The sequence below is a fragment of the Nerophis ophidion genome, linkage group LG05, assembly GCF_033978795.1.
Source record: "Nerophis ophidion isolate RoL-2023_Sa linkage group LG05, RoL_Noph_v1.0, whole genome shotgun sequence".
NCBI classification, from domain to species: domain Eukaryota; kingdom Metazoa; phylum Chordata; class Actinopteri; order Syngnathiformes; family Syngnathidae; genus Nerophis; species Nerophis ophidion.
In genome coordinates, this window is record NC_084615.1 from 72764326 (window position 1) to 72779711 (window position 15386).

Here is a 15386-nt window from a genome sequence, read left to right on the forward strand (position 1 = left end):
GTTCAAACCCCCGCCGAGTCATACCAAAGACTATAAAAATGGGACCCATTACCTCCCTGCTTGGCACTCAGCATCAAGGGGTTGGAATTGGGGGTTAAATCATCAAACATGATTCCTGGGCGTGGCCACTGCTGCTGCCCACTGCTCCCCTCACCTTTCAGTCAAATGAAGAGGACACATTTCACCACGCCTATTAGGTGTGTGTGACAATCATTGAATGTGAATGTGGAAGTAGTGTCAAAGCGCTTTGAATACCTTGAAGGTAGAAAAGTGCTATACAAGTACAACCCATTTACCATTTCTTCTTGTTTTTTCCGCAGCTTCTCCAGTTGGTCGACAACACACTGCGGGCGAACCGAAACGTAAATCCCTGGCCGTGCCTCAAAGTCACTCACACAGAAGCGAAACCTTGATTTGGCAAGAACAAGTTAAGGGCGCAGAGGGGGGAGAAGTCAGCACTCGCCAATCAAAGGCTCAGTATGCTTTAAGTTTTCTCATTTGTGAACCAGATCGGAATTTAGCATTTTGTCTGATTTTCTAAATGGATGTCATTTTTTTTTTTTCCCCTGCAGACCAGCTGAACGAAATGCTTTATTTTTTTCCCCTCCGTAGCTTTCTGCAGACTGATTGGTGAGCATCTTCTGCTAGGTTATGTTGGACATTTGCATCTGTGAAGACCTGTCGTTATCACGTTCCCCGTCTCCTGTCAGTTGTCAGCCTGCCAATCGGTGGCTCGCATTTGGCAGATCACATTTGAATCACACAACATCAGTGTCGCGCATGTTTATGGCACTGGCGGCAGAGGCGTGGGGACTGCAGCACGAACGGCGAGGAAAAAAACCCAAAACAAAAACACGTCTCCAAGGTGATCATGGAAATTTTCGAAGACTGAAACCGATGTGCTTATTATGATACTGGCAGGCTCAATAGGCCGGTGGAGTAGCCAAGAGGACGCCTGATGGGGAACGGTAATCATCGGCAAATTGCAAACCTTGCCTGCACCATGCTATAAACGCCTCACGCAGTAATAAAGGAGCGGTAGGAAAAAAAACTGGTACCTGTAGCCGGGTCCACGGTCCGCTCAATCAAGTGGTCATCCTGGTGAACCCACTCCCCGTTGCACTTGAAGTAGATCTGGGTCGCCGGCGTGGAGCGGCAGGCCAGCGTCACCGGCTTGTTTTTCACGATGTACTCATCCACGGGTTCCACCAAGAAGTGCGGCAACAGGTCGGAGAAGGCAGGAAGCGTCGCTGTAGCGGCGTGCTCAGAACCTTGGTGTAGAAAAACAACGGCGAAGATTTTAGTCGGGATGCCAGGTATGAAAGATGTTGTCCTGAACTCAGGAGAGCTCGCAATGGTGATCGCTTCACTCGAGAGGGAAATGAAGCAGACACCAAATATTGTTCCTACAAAAAAATGGAGTTGGCTGCCACTTTGCAGCTATAACAGCCTGCACACTCTTTTGGGAGGAGTTTCTACAAGTTGCTGGAAAAGTATGTCTTTGGAAGGTTTTTTTTTTTTTTTTTGTGTCCATTCAGCAGTGCCTGCACTGCAAAAAGTCAGTGTTCAAAAACAAGGGGGAAAAAATACAAAAATGAGGCGTATTTTACTTCAACTAAGCAGAATTATTAGGGATGCACCGAAATGAAAATTTGTGGCCGAAGCCGAAGCCGAATAAAATTTACTAAACGCTTGGCCGAAGGCCGAATACCGAATAATGAATGCAGTTTTTCACAATTTTTTTAATGTGAAGTGAAGTGAATTATATTTATATAGCGCTTTTTTCTCTAGTGACTCAAAGCGCTTTACATAGTGAAACCCAATATCTAAGTTACATTCAAACCATTGTGGGTGGCACTGGGAGCAAGTGGGTAAAGTGTCTTGCCCAAGGACACAACGGCAATGACTAGGATGGCGGAAGCGGGAATCGAACCTGCAACCCTCAAGTTGCTGGCACGGCCGCTCTACCAACCGAGCTAAACCGCTCTAGGCTACTTATTGCATAAATAGCCTAGAATAAATATTTAGACATGTTTTTCAAATAAAGTAATTCTTTTATTGAATATTGACATTTTTTTAATATTCCAGTAGCCTTTGCTTTTCGAAAAAAGCACATAGTTTTTCATTTATATTAGGCCTTCAAACAAAACATGCATTCCAAAAAAAAACAAAGTGCATTAAAGTGGATAAACCCACAACAAATGAATTATTGTCCTTTTGGCAAAAGTCTGCTTAGCCACAGTAGATATGCCATCTATCCATCCATTTTCTACCGCTTATTCCCTTTCGGGGTCGCGGGGGACGCTGGCGCCTATCTCAGCTACAATCGGGCGGAAGGCGGGGTACACCCTGGACAAGTCGCCACCTCATCGCAGGGCCAACACCGATAGACAGACAACACTCACACTCACATTCACACACTAGGGCCAATTTAGTGTTGCCAATCAACCTATCCCCAGGTGCATGTCTTTGGAAGTGGGAGGAAACCGGAGTACCCGGAGGGAACCCACGCAGTCACGGGGAGAACATGCAAACTCCACACAGAAAGAACCCGAGCCTGGATTTGAACCCAGGACTGCAGGAACTTCGTATTGTGAGGCAGACGCACTAACCCCTCTGCCACCGTGAAGCCCCTGCGAAAAGTCAGTTTTCAAAAACAAGGGGAAAAAACTACAAAAATGAGGGGTATTTTACTTCAACTAAGCAAAATTATTAGGGATACACCGAAATGAAAATTTGTGGCCGAAACCGAAGCCGAATAAAATTTAAACGCTTGGCCGAAGGCAGAATACCGAATAATGAATGCAGTTTTTCACAATTTTTTTAATATTGCATAAATAGCCTAGAATAAATATTTAGACATGTTTTTCAAATAAAGTATTTTTTTTATTGAATATTGACATTTTTTCAATATCCCAGTAGCTTTTGCTTTTCAAAAAAAGCACAAAGTTTTTCATTTATATTAGGCCTTCAAACAAAACATGCATTCCAAAAAAAAATAAAGTGCATTAAAGTGGATTATTGTCCTTTTGGCAAAAGTCCATCCATCCATTTTCTACCGCTTATTCCCTTTCGGGGTCGCGGGGGGCGCTGGCGCCTATCTCAGCTACAATCGGGCGGAAGGCGGGGTACACCCTGGACAAGTCGCCACCTCATCGCAGGGCCAACACAGATAGACAGACAACACTCACACTCACATTCACACACTAGGGCAAATTTAGTGTTGCCAATCAACCTATCCCCAGGTGCATGTCTTTGGAAGTGGGAGGAAGCCGGAGTACCCGGAGGGAACCCACGCATTCACGGGGAGAACATGCAAACTCCACACAGAATTTGAACCCAGGGGACCTTCGTATTGTGAGGCAGACGCACTAACCCCTCTGCCACCGTGAAGCCCACAGTAGATATGCTAATAATGTAAACAGAAGGCTCAAGTAAATCTCAATAAGTGTGTGCTTGTAACCTCATACACTTATACAGGTAGCCTACACAACAGGCTAATAATGTAAACAGAGGCCCCACTAAATCTCAAAGAGTGTGTGCATGTAACCTCATACACTTATACAGGTACACAACATATCCCAACGTCACTGCACGTTGGTTGATTGCGTCACCGCGTCAAAAAATTGCGTCACACGCCACTATTCGGCCTTGTTTTTAACTCATTCCACCGAAGGCCGAATGTGGCTTTTTTTGCCATATTCGGCCGAATATATTCGGTTACCGATTAATCGGTGCATCCCTAAAAATTATCTGCCAATAGAACAAGAAAATTCCGCTTGTCAAGACTTTCCAAAACAAGTAAAATTACCTAACTTCAATGAACCCAAAAATACCTTAAAATAAGTGTATTCTCACTAATAAGTGCACTTTTCTTGGTGTATAAAACAATTACACCTTTTTGCTCAATATGTGGAAAAATATTCTTAAATAACTAAATCAGTGGTTCTTAACCAGGGTTCGATCGAACCCTTGAGGTTCCGTGAGTCGACCTCAGGGGTTCGGCCGAGGTCAAAACACACCTGACTCTTCGTGTAAATACAAACTTCTCCCTGTTGGCATATTACGGATACTACAGATGCGCGGATAGGCAATTATATCATCCGCATCCGCATCTCCAAAGTCGTCATCCACCCGCCGTCCACCCGAACCAACATTTAATCAGGACCGTACCCGCCCGCCAACCGTCCGCTGAAATACATCAGAGGTTGTCCGCCTTTACCACTCACAGAGCTATTTAAACCTGTTTCACAGAGTAATGATGACAATTGGAGCCGCTAACGCTCCCGCGAGTATCCGATTGCGTTCATCCTGATTACAAAAATAAGGACGTGCTGTGAATCCATTCCCTTACACACCTTCAACAACATGTACGAACCGATTGTTGGTCCGGCAACATGTTTTGTGGAGCTTCCGCAATTACACGTTCAAGATTGAAAGGCATCCTGGGTGATACAGAGTACACTGATGGTTGTGATATAAACAACTTGAACACTTACTAATATGCGCCACGTTGTGAAGCCACACCCAACAAGATTGACAAACACATTTCGGGAGAACATCCTCACAGTAACACAACATAAACGCAACACAACAAATACCCATAATCCTTTGTAGTCATGACACTTCCTGAATATATTTTACACCCCCGCGCCCCCAACCCTGCCCACCTTACCGGTGCACGGGGGGTTTGCTGCCAGGGGTGTATAAAATAGTCAGGAGGTGTCATGAATACAAAGGATTATGGGTATTTGTTGTGTTGCGTTTATGTTGTGTTACTGTGAGGATGTTCTCCCGAAATGTGTTTGTCGTTCTTAATTGGTGTGGCTTCATAGCGTGGCGCATATTACTAAGAGTGTTAAAATGGTTAATATCACAACCATTAGTGTACTCTGTGTCACCCAGTATGCCTTGCAGTCGTGTGCATGTTGCCGCGGAAGTCACACACAACATGATGCTGGACTGACAAGCAGATGACTTCATAGCACGCCCTAATACTTATTATCTGGGTGACTACCGACAGTCATTCAGGAGAATAATTGCGTCTCTTATTGACGTCTTCGCTTTATGACACGGGTCTTAAATGGCACTTTGAATGGCAAAGGATACCGATCACATAACCATGCATATCAAATATTTCCGGATGGTTCAACCGCCACCCGCACGAATCTAATTAATATCTATTTTTCCGTCATGTCACCCGCCCGACCCGCGGTTTATCCGCGGACTCCGCGGATGAGACCGCAAACCGCAACAGCTGAATGATTTGCAGGTGTGTAATTTGTTGTGACTTTATGCACTGTCTTAATTTTGTTGTTTGAACAAGGTGATATTCATTCACGGTTCATTTTGTGCACCAGTAAAAAAAAACATGGCAACACTTTAGTATAGGGAACATATTCACCATTAGTTAGTTGCTTATTAACATGCAAATTAGTCACATATTGGCTCTTAACTAGTCATTAAGTACTAATTAATGCCTTATTCGGCATGGCCTTATTATAACCCTAACCCTAACCCTCTAACCCCTACCCCAACCCTAACCAAATAACTCTAAATTACGTCTTTATTACTTAGAATATGTTCCCCTAGTGCAGGGGTGTCAAACTCAAATACAGAGTGGGCCAAAGTTTTAAACTGAACAAAGCCGCGGGCCAAGGTTGAACAAATTAACCTTTTAATAGGGACCCAAACAAGTTTTGCATTGAATATTGAACAAGCGAGACTTATATAACTTTATAGTGACATACAAAATGGAGTTTCAAATAATACTAATAATTTAAAAATAGCAATGGCATATCAAATCCAATTTAAATAGAAATTGAATGCCTCTTTTCTATTTGCAGCCTTCTCAGGTAAATATCAAAATAAACTTTTCCCACAGGCTAATAATACGTTTGTATATTGTAGCGTCCAGGAAGAGGTAGTGCTGCAAGGGGTTCTGTGTATTTGTTCTGTTGTGTTTATGTTGCGTTACAGTGCGGATGTTCTCCCGAAATGTGCTTGTCATTCTCGTTTAGTGTTGGTTCACAGTGTGGCGCATATTTGTAACAGTCTTAAAGTTGTTTATACGGCCACCCTCAGTGTGACCTGTATGGCTGTTGACCAAGCTTAAATCGCATTAGCTTGTGTGTGTGTGTGTGTGTGTGTGTGTGTGTGTGTGTGTGTGTGTGTGTGTGTGTGTGTAAAAACCACATATATCATGTGACTAGGCCGGCACACTGTTTCTACGTAGGAAAAGCGGACGTGACGAAAGGTTTTAGAGGACGTTTGAGGCAGTGCCTTTAAGGCACGGCCCCAATATTGTTGTCCAGGTGAGAATCGGTAGAAATTTGGGAGAATGGTTGCCCCCTGGTGATTTTCGGGAGGGGCACTGAAATTTGGGAGTTTCCTTGGAAAATCGGGGGTGAGGGTTAACAAGTATGAGTATTTGCGGTGAATGCGGTGTTACAGCTATAATACCGGCGGGCCAGCTCTAATGTTAATTTGATATTGCCTCAAGGGCCAAATGAAAATACACGGCAATTTTGGCCCGCGGGCAAGAGTTTGACACCCATGCCCTAGTGTCAATATAACTCTAAATTAAGTCTTTGTTACTTAGAATATATTCCCCATACTAAAGTGTTACCAAAAACATACAACTTTGTCTTGAATTTGAAAAAAAATAACATTTTATTTTTCACTAAAGAAGGGTTCCGTGAATGCGCATATAAAACTGGGGGGGTTCGGTACTTCCAACAAGGTTAAGAACCACTGAACTAAATGCTAGTGCCATTATCTTGACATAATGATATGCGCTCGATATCATGATTTTTTTTTCATGCTTGAAGTAAGAAATTATTACTTTAAAAAAGTAGTTTTATACTTGTGAGTGTTGATGACACAGCTTTGCAACAGTTGATATTTTAGTTTCAAGCATGTTTTACTAAATATAGGTCACGGTGGCAGAGGGGTTAGTGCGTCTGCCTCACAATACGAAGGTCCTGCCGTCCTGGGTTCAAATCCAGGCTCGGGATCTTTCTGTGTGGAGTTTGCATGTTCTCCCCGTGAATGCGTGGGTTCCCTCCGGGTACTCCGGCTTCCTCCCACTTCCAAAGACATGCACCTGGGGATAGGTTGATTGGCAACACTAAATTGGCCCTAGTGTGTGAATGTGAGTGTGAATGTTGTCTGTCTATCTGTGTTGGCCCTGCGATGAGTGGGCGACTTGTCCAGGGTATACCCCGCCTTCCGCCCGATTGTAGCTGAGATAGGCGCCAGCGCCCCCCGCGACCCCGAAAGGGAATAAGCGGCAGAGGATGGATGGATGGAGGTCTTAAAAACTCAGCAACAAGCTGTAATATCTTACCGAGATCATTGAGGACCAAAACCCTTAAAACAAGTAAAACACTCTAACATAAAATCTGCTTCGTGAGAAGAATTATCTTATCAGACAGAAAATAAGCAAATATCACCCTTATTTGAGATATTTATTCTTACTTAGATTTCAGTTTTTGCAGTGTTGGCCCTGCGATGAGCTGGCGACTTGTCCAGGGTGTACCCTGCCTTCCGCCCGATTGTAGCTGAGATAGGCGCCAGCGCCCCCCGCGACCCCGAAAGGGAATAAGCGGTAGAAAATGGATGGATGGCAGTGTTGTTCGCACAATCTCTCTGTTAGCTCATTGCAACTTTAACAAAGGAGTATTTGAGGTCAGGGCTGTCTGTTTTTTATTCCCCCTCACACAAAACCAAGATGTGTCATTGCACAACACATGACAGGCATTTCTCAAAGTGTTCACATAAGTTTCAAAGTAGAACTGTCAGAACAGCCTTGAATCAAGGGCAGCACGGTGCAACAGGTGTTAGTGCGTCTGCCTCACAATACGAAGGTCCTGGGTTCGATCCTGCGCTCGGGATCTTTTTGAGTGGAGTCTGTGTTCTCCCCATAAATGCGTGGGTTCCCTTCGAGTACTCCGGCTTCCTCCCACTTCCAAAGACATGGACCTGGGGATAGGTTGATTGGCAACACTAAATTGGCCCTAGTGTGTGAATGTGAGTGTGAATGTTGTCTGTCTATCTGTGTTGGCCCTGTGATGAGCTGGCGACTTGTCCAGGGTGTACGCCGCCTTCCGCCCGATTGTAGCTGTGATAGGCTCCAGCACCCTTAGCAACCCCGAAAGGGGAGCAGGGGGTGGAAAATGAATGGATGAATGGATGTAGCCTCGAGTCATTAAGAAATTACAAAAACCAAAAACTAGTGAAGTTGTGTAAAATGTAAATAAAAACAGAATACAATGATTTGCAAATCATTTTCAACTTATATTCAATTGAGTAGACGGCAAAGGCAAGATATTTAACATTCAAACTGGAAAACTTTGATATTTTTTGCAAATATTGACATTTGGAATTTGATGCCTGTAAAATCCATCCATCCATTTCCTACCGCTTATTCCCTTTTGGGGTCGCGGGGGGCGCTGGCGCCTATCTCAGCTACAATCGGGCGGAAGGCGGGGTACACCCTGGACAAGTCTCCACCTCATCGCAGGGCCAACACAGATGTTTTTCAAAAAAGCTGGCACAAGTGGCAAACTCTTGTGCCACAAGATAAAAAAAAAAAAAAAGACCATTCAGTGTGGCTTATCAATCAATCAAACAATCAAAGTTTACTTATGTAGATATCCCTAAATCACGAGTGTCTTAAAAGGCTGCACAAGCAACAACGACATCCTCGGTTGAGATCGAAAATCAGGGCAAGAATAAAGTCACAACCCAGTGGGATGACAATGAGACAATGACAATGAGAAACCTTGGAGGGGACCCCTGCCCCCAGGGCGACCGGTGCAATGGACGTTGAGTGGACCTAGCATAATATTGTCCAGTCCATAGTGGATCTAGTTAATAGTGTGAGAGTCCAGTCCGTAGTGGGACCAGCAAGAGACCATCCCGAGCGGAGACATGTCAGCAGCGCAAAGACGTCCCCAAATGACACACAGCAAAGTTGGGACCCAACCTGGGTCCCAACTTTGGACAGCTAGCGTTTCATCTGTGGTCACCAAATCTGTGACCTCCCTTTCTTTTGTGGAGAGGGGGCACAGGGGGAGCAGAAAAGAAACGGCAGATCAACTGGTCTAAAAAGGGGGTCTATTTAAAGGCAAGAGTGTACAAATGAGTTTTGAGATGGGACTTAAAGGGGAACCTTATCACCAGCCCTATGTAAGCGTCATAATATACCTTGATGTTGCAGAAAAAAGACCATATGTTTTTTTAACCGATTTCCGAACTCTAAAAGGGTGAATTTTGGCGATTTAAACGCCTTTCAATTGTTTGCCTGTCGGCGCAATGACCTTTTTGATTGATTTATACTTTTATTAGTAGATTGCACAGTACAGTACATATTCCGTACAATTGACAACTAAATGGTAACACCAGAATAAGTTTGTCAACTTGTTTAAGTCGGGGTCCACGTTAATCAATTCATGCCGCTTTCACCCGTGACGTCACATCGTGAAGCGACCCGCCATTTTCTCAAACACATTACAAACACCAAGTCAAATCAGCTCTGTTATTTTCCGTTTTTTCGACAGTTTTCCGGTACCTTGGAGACATCATGCCTCGTCGGTGTGTTGTCGGAGGTTGTAACAACACGAACAGGGACGGTTTCAAGTTGCACCACTGGTCAAAAGATGCGAAAGTCCCTCGTTTGTTCTGCACACTTTACCGACGACAGCTATGCTACAACAGAGATGGCAAGAATGTGTGGATATCCTGCGACACTCAAAGCAGATGCATTTCCAACGATAAAGTCAACGAAACAACAAAGGTGAGTTTTGTTGATGTTATTGACTTATGTGCTAATCAGACATATTTGGTCACGGCATGACTGCAAGCTAATCGGTGCTAACATGCTATTTAGGTTAGCTGTATGTACATATTGCATCATTATGCCTCATTTGTAGCTATATTTGCATCCAGCCTTTCCCTTCACCCACATTAAATGCCAAACAAACACATACCAATCGTTGGTTAGAAGGCGATCGCCAAATTCGTCCACGCTTCCTCCCGTGCCGCTGTCTGTCGTGATATGGCTCAAAAGCTTCTGTTTCTTCTTTAATTTCCTTTTCAGTACCTGCCTCCACACTCCAACCATCTGTTTCAATACATGCGTAATCTGTTGAGTCGCTTACGGCGCTGAAATCCGAGTCTGAATCCGAGCTAATATCGCTATACCTTTCTGTCCTATCCGCCATGTTTGTTTCCGTGTGGTCACGCCGTGACGTCACAGGATAATGGACGGGTGGATATAACGACGGTTATACTTGTTACTTTTGACAAGAACAAGAAAGTTTGATCATATTACGCCTGCACTGGCTCACCTGCACTGTCTTCCTGTGCACTTAAGATGTGAATTTAAGGTTTTACTACTTACATATAAAATACTACACGGTCTAGCTCCATCCTATCTTGCCGATTGTATTGTACCATATGTCCCGGCAAGAAATCTGCGTTCGAAAGACTTCGGCTTATTAGTGATTCCTAGAGCCCAAAAAAAGTCTGCGGGCTATAGAGCGTTTTCCGTTCGGGCTCCAGTACTCTGGAATGCTTCCCGGTAACAGTTCGAGATGCTAACTCAGTAGAAGCATTTAAGTCTCACCTTAAAACTCATTTGTGTACTCTAGCCTTTAAATAAACCTGCTTTTTAGACCAGTGGATCTGCCGCTTCTTTTCTTTTTCTCCTCTGTCCCCCCCTCCCTTGTGGAGGGGGTCCAGTCCGATGACCATTGGATGAAGTACTGGCTGTCCAGAGTCGAGACCCAGGATGGACCGCTCCCCTGTGTATTGGTTGGGGACATCTCTACGATGCTGATCCGCCTCCGCTTGGGATAGTTTCCTGTGGACGGGACTCTCGCTGCTGTCTTGGATCCGCTTTGAACGGAACTCTCGCGGATGTGTTGGAGCCACTATGGATTGAACTTTCACAGTATCATGTTAGACCCGCTCGACATCCATTGCTTTCGGTCCCCTAGAGGGGGATGGGGGTTGATGCCCACATTTGAGGTCCTCTCCAAGGTTTCTCATAGTCATCATTGTCACTGGCATCCCCACTGGGTGTGAGTTTTCCTTGCCCTTATGTGGGCTCTTCCGAGAATGTCGTAGTCGTAGTGGTTTGTACAGTCCTTTGAGACATTTGTGATTTAGGGCTATATAAATAAACATTGATTGAATAAATTAGGCACTTTGAAGCCGTTTTTCGGGATATTGCGTGATGGGTAAAATTTTGAGAAAAACTTCGAAAAATAAAATAAGGCACTGAGAACTGATTTTTATATGTTTTAACCCTTCAGAAATTGTGATAATGTTCCCCTTTAAATGCTTCTACTGAGGTAGCATCTCTAACTGTTACTGGGAGGGCATTCCAGAGTACTGGGACCCGAATCGAAAGCGCTCTATAGCCCGGAAAATACGATAACGCTCTTGGAAATAGTGCGAGCGGTATTTTATAGACCTCGTTATATCGAACGTTGAGTTTTTGTAATTTCGGGGTCAGGTGTGCACAGTAGGTTACAATTCTTTTAATTGGTTGTTTAAATATGCAGTCATGACAGTAAATGGAGAAAACTATGAGGCGGCATAGCTCGGTTGGTAGAGTGGCCGTGCCAGCAACTCGAGGGTTGCAGGTTCGATTCCCGCTTCCGCCATCCTAGTCACTGCCGTTGTGTCCTTGGGCAAGACACTTTACCCACCTGCTCCCAGTGCCACCCACACTGGTTTAAATGTAACTTAGATATTGGGTTTCACTATGTAAATCAATCAATCAATCAATCAATGTTTATTTATATAGCCCCAAATCACAAATGTCTCAAAGGACTGCACAAATCATTACGACTACAACATCCTCGGAAGAACCCACAAAAGGGCAAGGAAAACTCACACCCAGTGGGCAGGGAGAATTCACATCCAGTGGGACGCCAGTGACAATGCTGACTATGAGAAACCTTGGAGAGGACCTCAGATGTGGTTAACCCCCCCCTCTAGGGGACCGAAAACAATGGATGTCGAGCGGGTCTAATATGATACTGTGAAAGTTCAATCCATAGTGGCTCCAACACAGCCGCGAGAGTTCAGTTCAAAGCGGATCCAAGACAGCAGCGAGAGTCCCGTCCACAGGAGACCATCTCAAGCGGAGGCGGATCAGCAGCATAGAGATGCCCCCAACCGATACAGGCGAGCGGTCCATCCTGGGTCTCGACTCTGGACAGCCAGTACTTCATCCATGGTCATCGGACCGGACCCCCTCCACAAGGGAGGGGGGGACATAGGAGAAAGAAAATAAGCGGCAGATCAACTGGTCTAAAAAGGAGGTCTATTTAAAGGCTAGAGTATACAGATGAGTTTTAAGGTGAGACTTAAATGCTTCTACTGAGGTAACATCTCGAACTGTTACCGGGAGGGCATTCCAGAGTACTGGAGCCCGAACGGAAAACGCTCTATAGCTCGCAGACTTTTTTTGGGCTTTGGGAATCACTAATAAGCCGGAGTCCTTTGAACGCAGATTTCTTGCCGGGACATATAGTACAATACAATCGGGAAGATAGGCTGGAGCTAGATCGTGTAGTATTTTATACGTAAGTAGTAAAACCTTAAAGTCACATCTTAAGTGCACAGGAAGCCAGTGCAGGTGAGCCAGTACAGGCGTAATGTGATCAAACTTTCTTTTTCTTGTCAAAAGTCTAGCAGCCGCATTTTGTACCAACTGTAATCTTTTAATGCTAGACATGGGGAGACCCGAAAATAATACGTTACAGTAATCGAGGCGAGACGTAACAAACGCATGGATAATGATCTCGGCGTCTTTAGTGGACAGAATGGAGCGAATTTTAGCGATATTACGGAGATGAAAGAAGGCCGTTTTAGTAACGCTTTTAATGTGTGACTCAAAGGAGAGAGTTGGGTCGAAGATAATACCCAGATTTTTTTACCGAGTCACCTTGTTTTATTATTTGGTTGTCAAATGTTAGAGTTGTATTATTAAAGCGCTTTGAGTCACTCGAGAAAAGCGCTATATAAATATAATTCACTTCACATCACAATTTCATGATAACAAATCAATCATCACACCGATATGTGACGCTTGTGTATCAGAGTTGATACACCTAAGTCTGTATTCGTCTTGAATATGCAGAGCGGCAGATGGACAGTTTTGGTGATAGAGAGAGAGAGAAAGAGGGCATCTTGGAGCACAGTTGGCACTGACAGAGCTTGGCGTTGTGGGTTCTTGGCGGGAATCGGAGGTCCATGTCTTCACTCCAGCTCTTAATCACGTCCCTTTAAAAAAATCACTGCTGATGGACTGTTGGCCATAAATCTAGTCTGGGGTGACCGGGTCACTTCAAAAAGTGTTTTAGCACTCGCTCTGCGACCAGGACTCTAGCTGAGTTAAGCCAGTCAACATAACATCTTATAGCCGATACACACTGTAGACGTTTTATTCTTCGGATATGCTTTTTGGCATAAGAAGGCCTGCTGTGAAGGAGCGGGCGGGGGGTTGGGGGGGGGGGGGGGGGGGGGTGAGATACATTTCCCCTGTGCAGAGATGCAGAAGCTGTCTTTCAGGAGCACAGCACTACCGATGACAGCCGAGCTGTGCACTCGCCGAAAAATGTAGAAAAGGTACACCGAACGACATGAGAAAGCCTACAGCGCAGTAAAAAAAAAAAAAAAAAATACACTTTCGTCCCTCCAATGATATCGGAGTTAAAGAGGGAGGCGGAGGCACGACGCAAAAGTAAGAAAGAAGGAAATAACCTCCATGCCAGTAAATTCGGCTTCCTCCCACTTCCAAAGACATGCACCTGGGGATAGGTTGATTGGCAACACTAAAATTGGCCCTAGTGTGTGAATGTGAGTGTGAATGTTGTCTGTCTATCTGTGTTGGCCCTGCGATGAGGTGGCGTCTTGTCCAGGGTGTACCCCGCCTTCCGCCCGTTGTAGCTGAGATAGGCGCCAGCGCCCCCCGCGACCCCGAAAGGGAATAAGCGGTAGAAAATGGATGGATGGATGGATAGTGTGCCGTAAGAGATGATGTAATTTCACCTATTTGGGCGGAAAATATTTTTTGGAAACCGGTAATTATAATCCGCAAATAATGTGCCGTTGTTGAGTGTCGGTATTGTCTAGAGCAGGGGTCACCAAGGTAGCCCGTAAAGACCAGATAGGTAGCCCGCTGGCCTGTTCTAAAAATAGCTCAAATAGCAATTGTATTTATTTACTAGCAAGCTGGCCCCGCTTTGCTCCACATTTTTTTAATTCTAAGAGAGACAAAACTCAAATAGAATTTGAAAATCCAAGAATTTTTAGATAAATTCATTAATTTTTTTTTACTTTGCTTCTTCTAACTTTCAGAAAGACAATTTTAGAGAAAAAATAAAACCTTGAAAATGATTTTAGGATTTTTAAACAAATTTTTACCTTTTAAATTCCTTTCTTTTCTTTCCTGACAATTTAAATCAATGTTCAAGTATTTTTTTTATTTTATTGTAAAAAATAAAGACACTTTAATTTAATTCTTCATTTTAGCTTGTGTTTTCAACGAAGAATATTTGTGAAATATTTCTAAAAACTTATTATGATTAAAATTTAAAAAAATTATTTTGGCAATTCTAGAAAATCTGTAGAATCAAATTTAAATCTTATTTCAAAGTCTTTTGAATTTCTTATACAATTTTTGTTCTGGAAAATCTAGAAGAAATAAGGATTTGTCTTTGTTAGAAATATAGCTTGGTCCAATTTGTTATATAATATAAGAAAGTGCAGATTTTTTTTTTATTGTAAAGAATAATAAATACATTTTAATTTAATTCTTCATTGTAGTTTTTCTATGAAGAATATTTGTGAAATATGTCTTCAAACTTATTATGATTAACATTCAAAAAAAATATTCTGGCAAATCTAGAAAATCTGTAGAATCAAATTTAAATCTTATTTCAAAGTCTTTTGAATTTATTTTTAAAATTTTTGTTCTGGAAAATCTCGAATAAATAATGATTTGTCTTTTCTTAGAAATATAGCTAGGTTCAATTTGTTACATATTCTAACAAAGTGCAGTTTGGATTTTGACCTATTTAGAACATGTCATTAAAACTCTAAAATTAATCTTGATCAGGAAAAATCACTAATGATGTTCCATGAATTATTTTTTTAATTTTTTTCAAAAAGATTCGAATTAGCTAGTTTTTCTCTTCTTTTTTTCGGTTAAATTTTGAATTTTAAAGAGTCGAAAATGAAGATAAAATATGTTTCAAAATTTAATTTGCATTTTTTTCGTTATTTCTCATCTTTTAAACCGTTCAATTAGAGTTTTTTTCATAATTTATTCTCTACAAAAAAACCTTCCGTAAGAGGGGAAAAAA

The 15386-nt window shown here is 43.1% G+C and overlaps 1 protein-coding gene across 3 annotated transcripts in view; it reads right to left on the reverse strand.

Annotated features, from left to right (window-relative positions):
* unc5a (unc-5 netrin receptor A) overlaps positions 1 to 15386 on the reverse strand; it is a 618101-nt gene that overhangs the window by 330256 nt on the left and 272459 nt on the right. For all 3 annotated transcript variants that reach the window (XR_009806956.1, XM_061901967.1, XM_061901966.1), the window contains exon 2: positions 1059 to 1271. Coding sequence is in view for 2 of the 3 variants with exons in the window: in XM_061901967.1 (XP_061757951.1) it covers positions 1059 to 1271 (213 nt within the window). In the remaining variant the exon portion in view is untranslated. The remainder of the gene's footprint in view (positions 1 to 1058; positions 1272 to 15386) is intronic.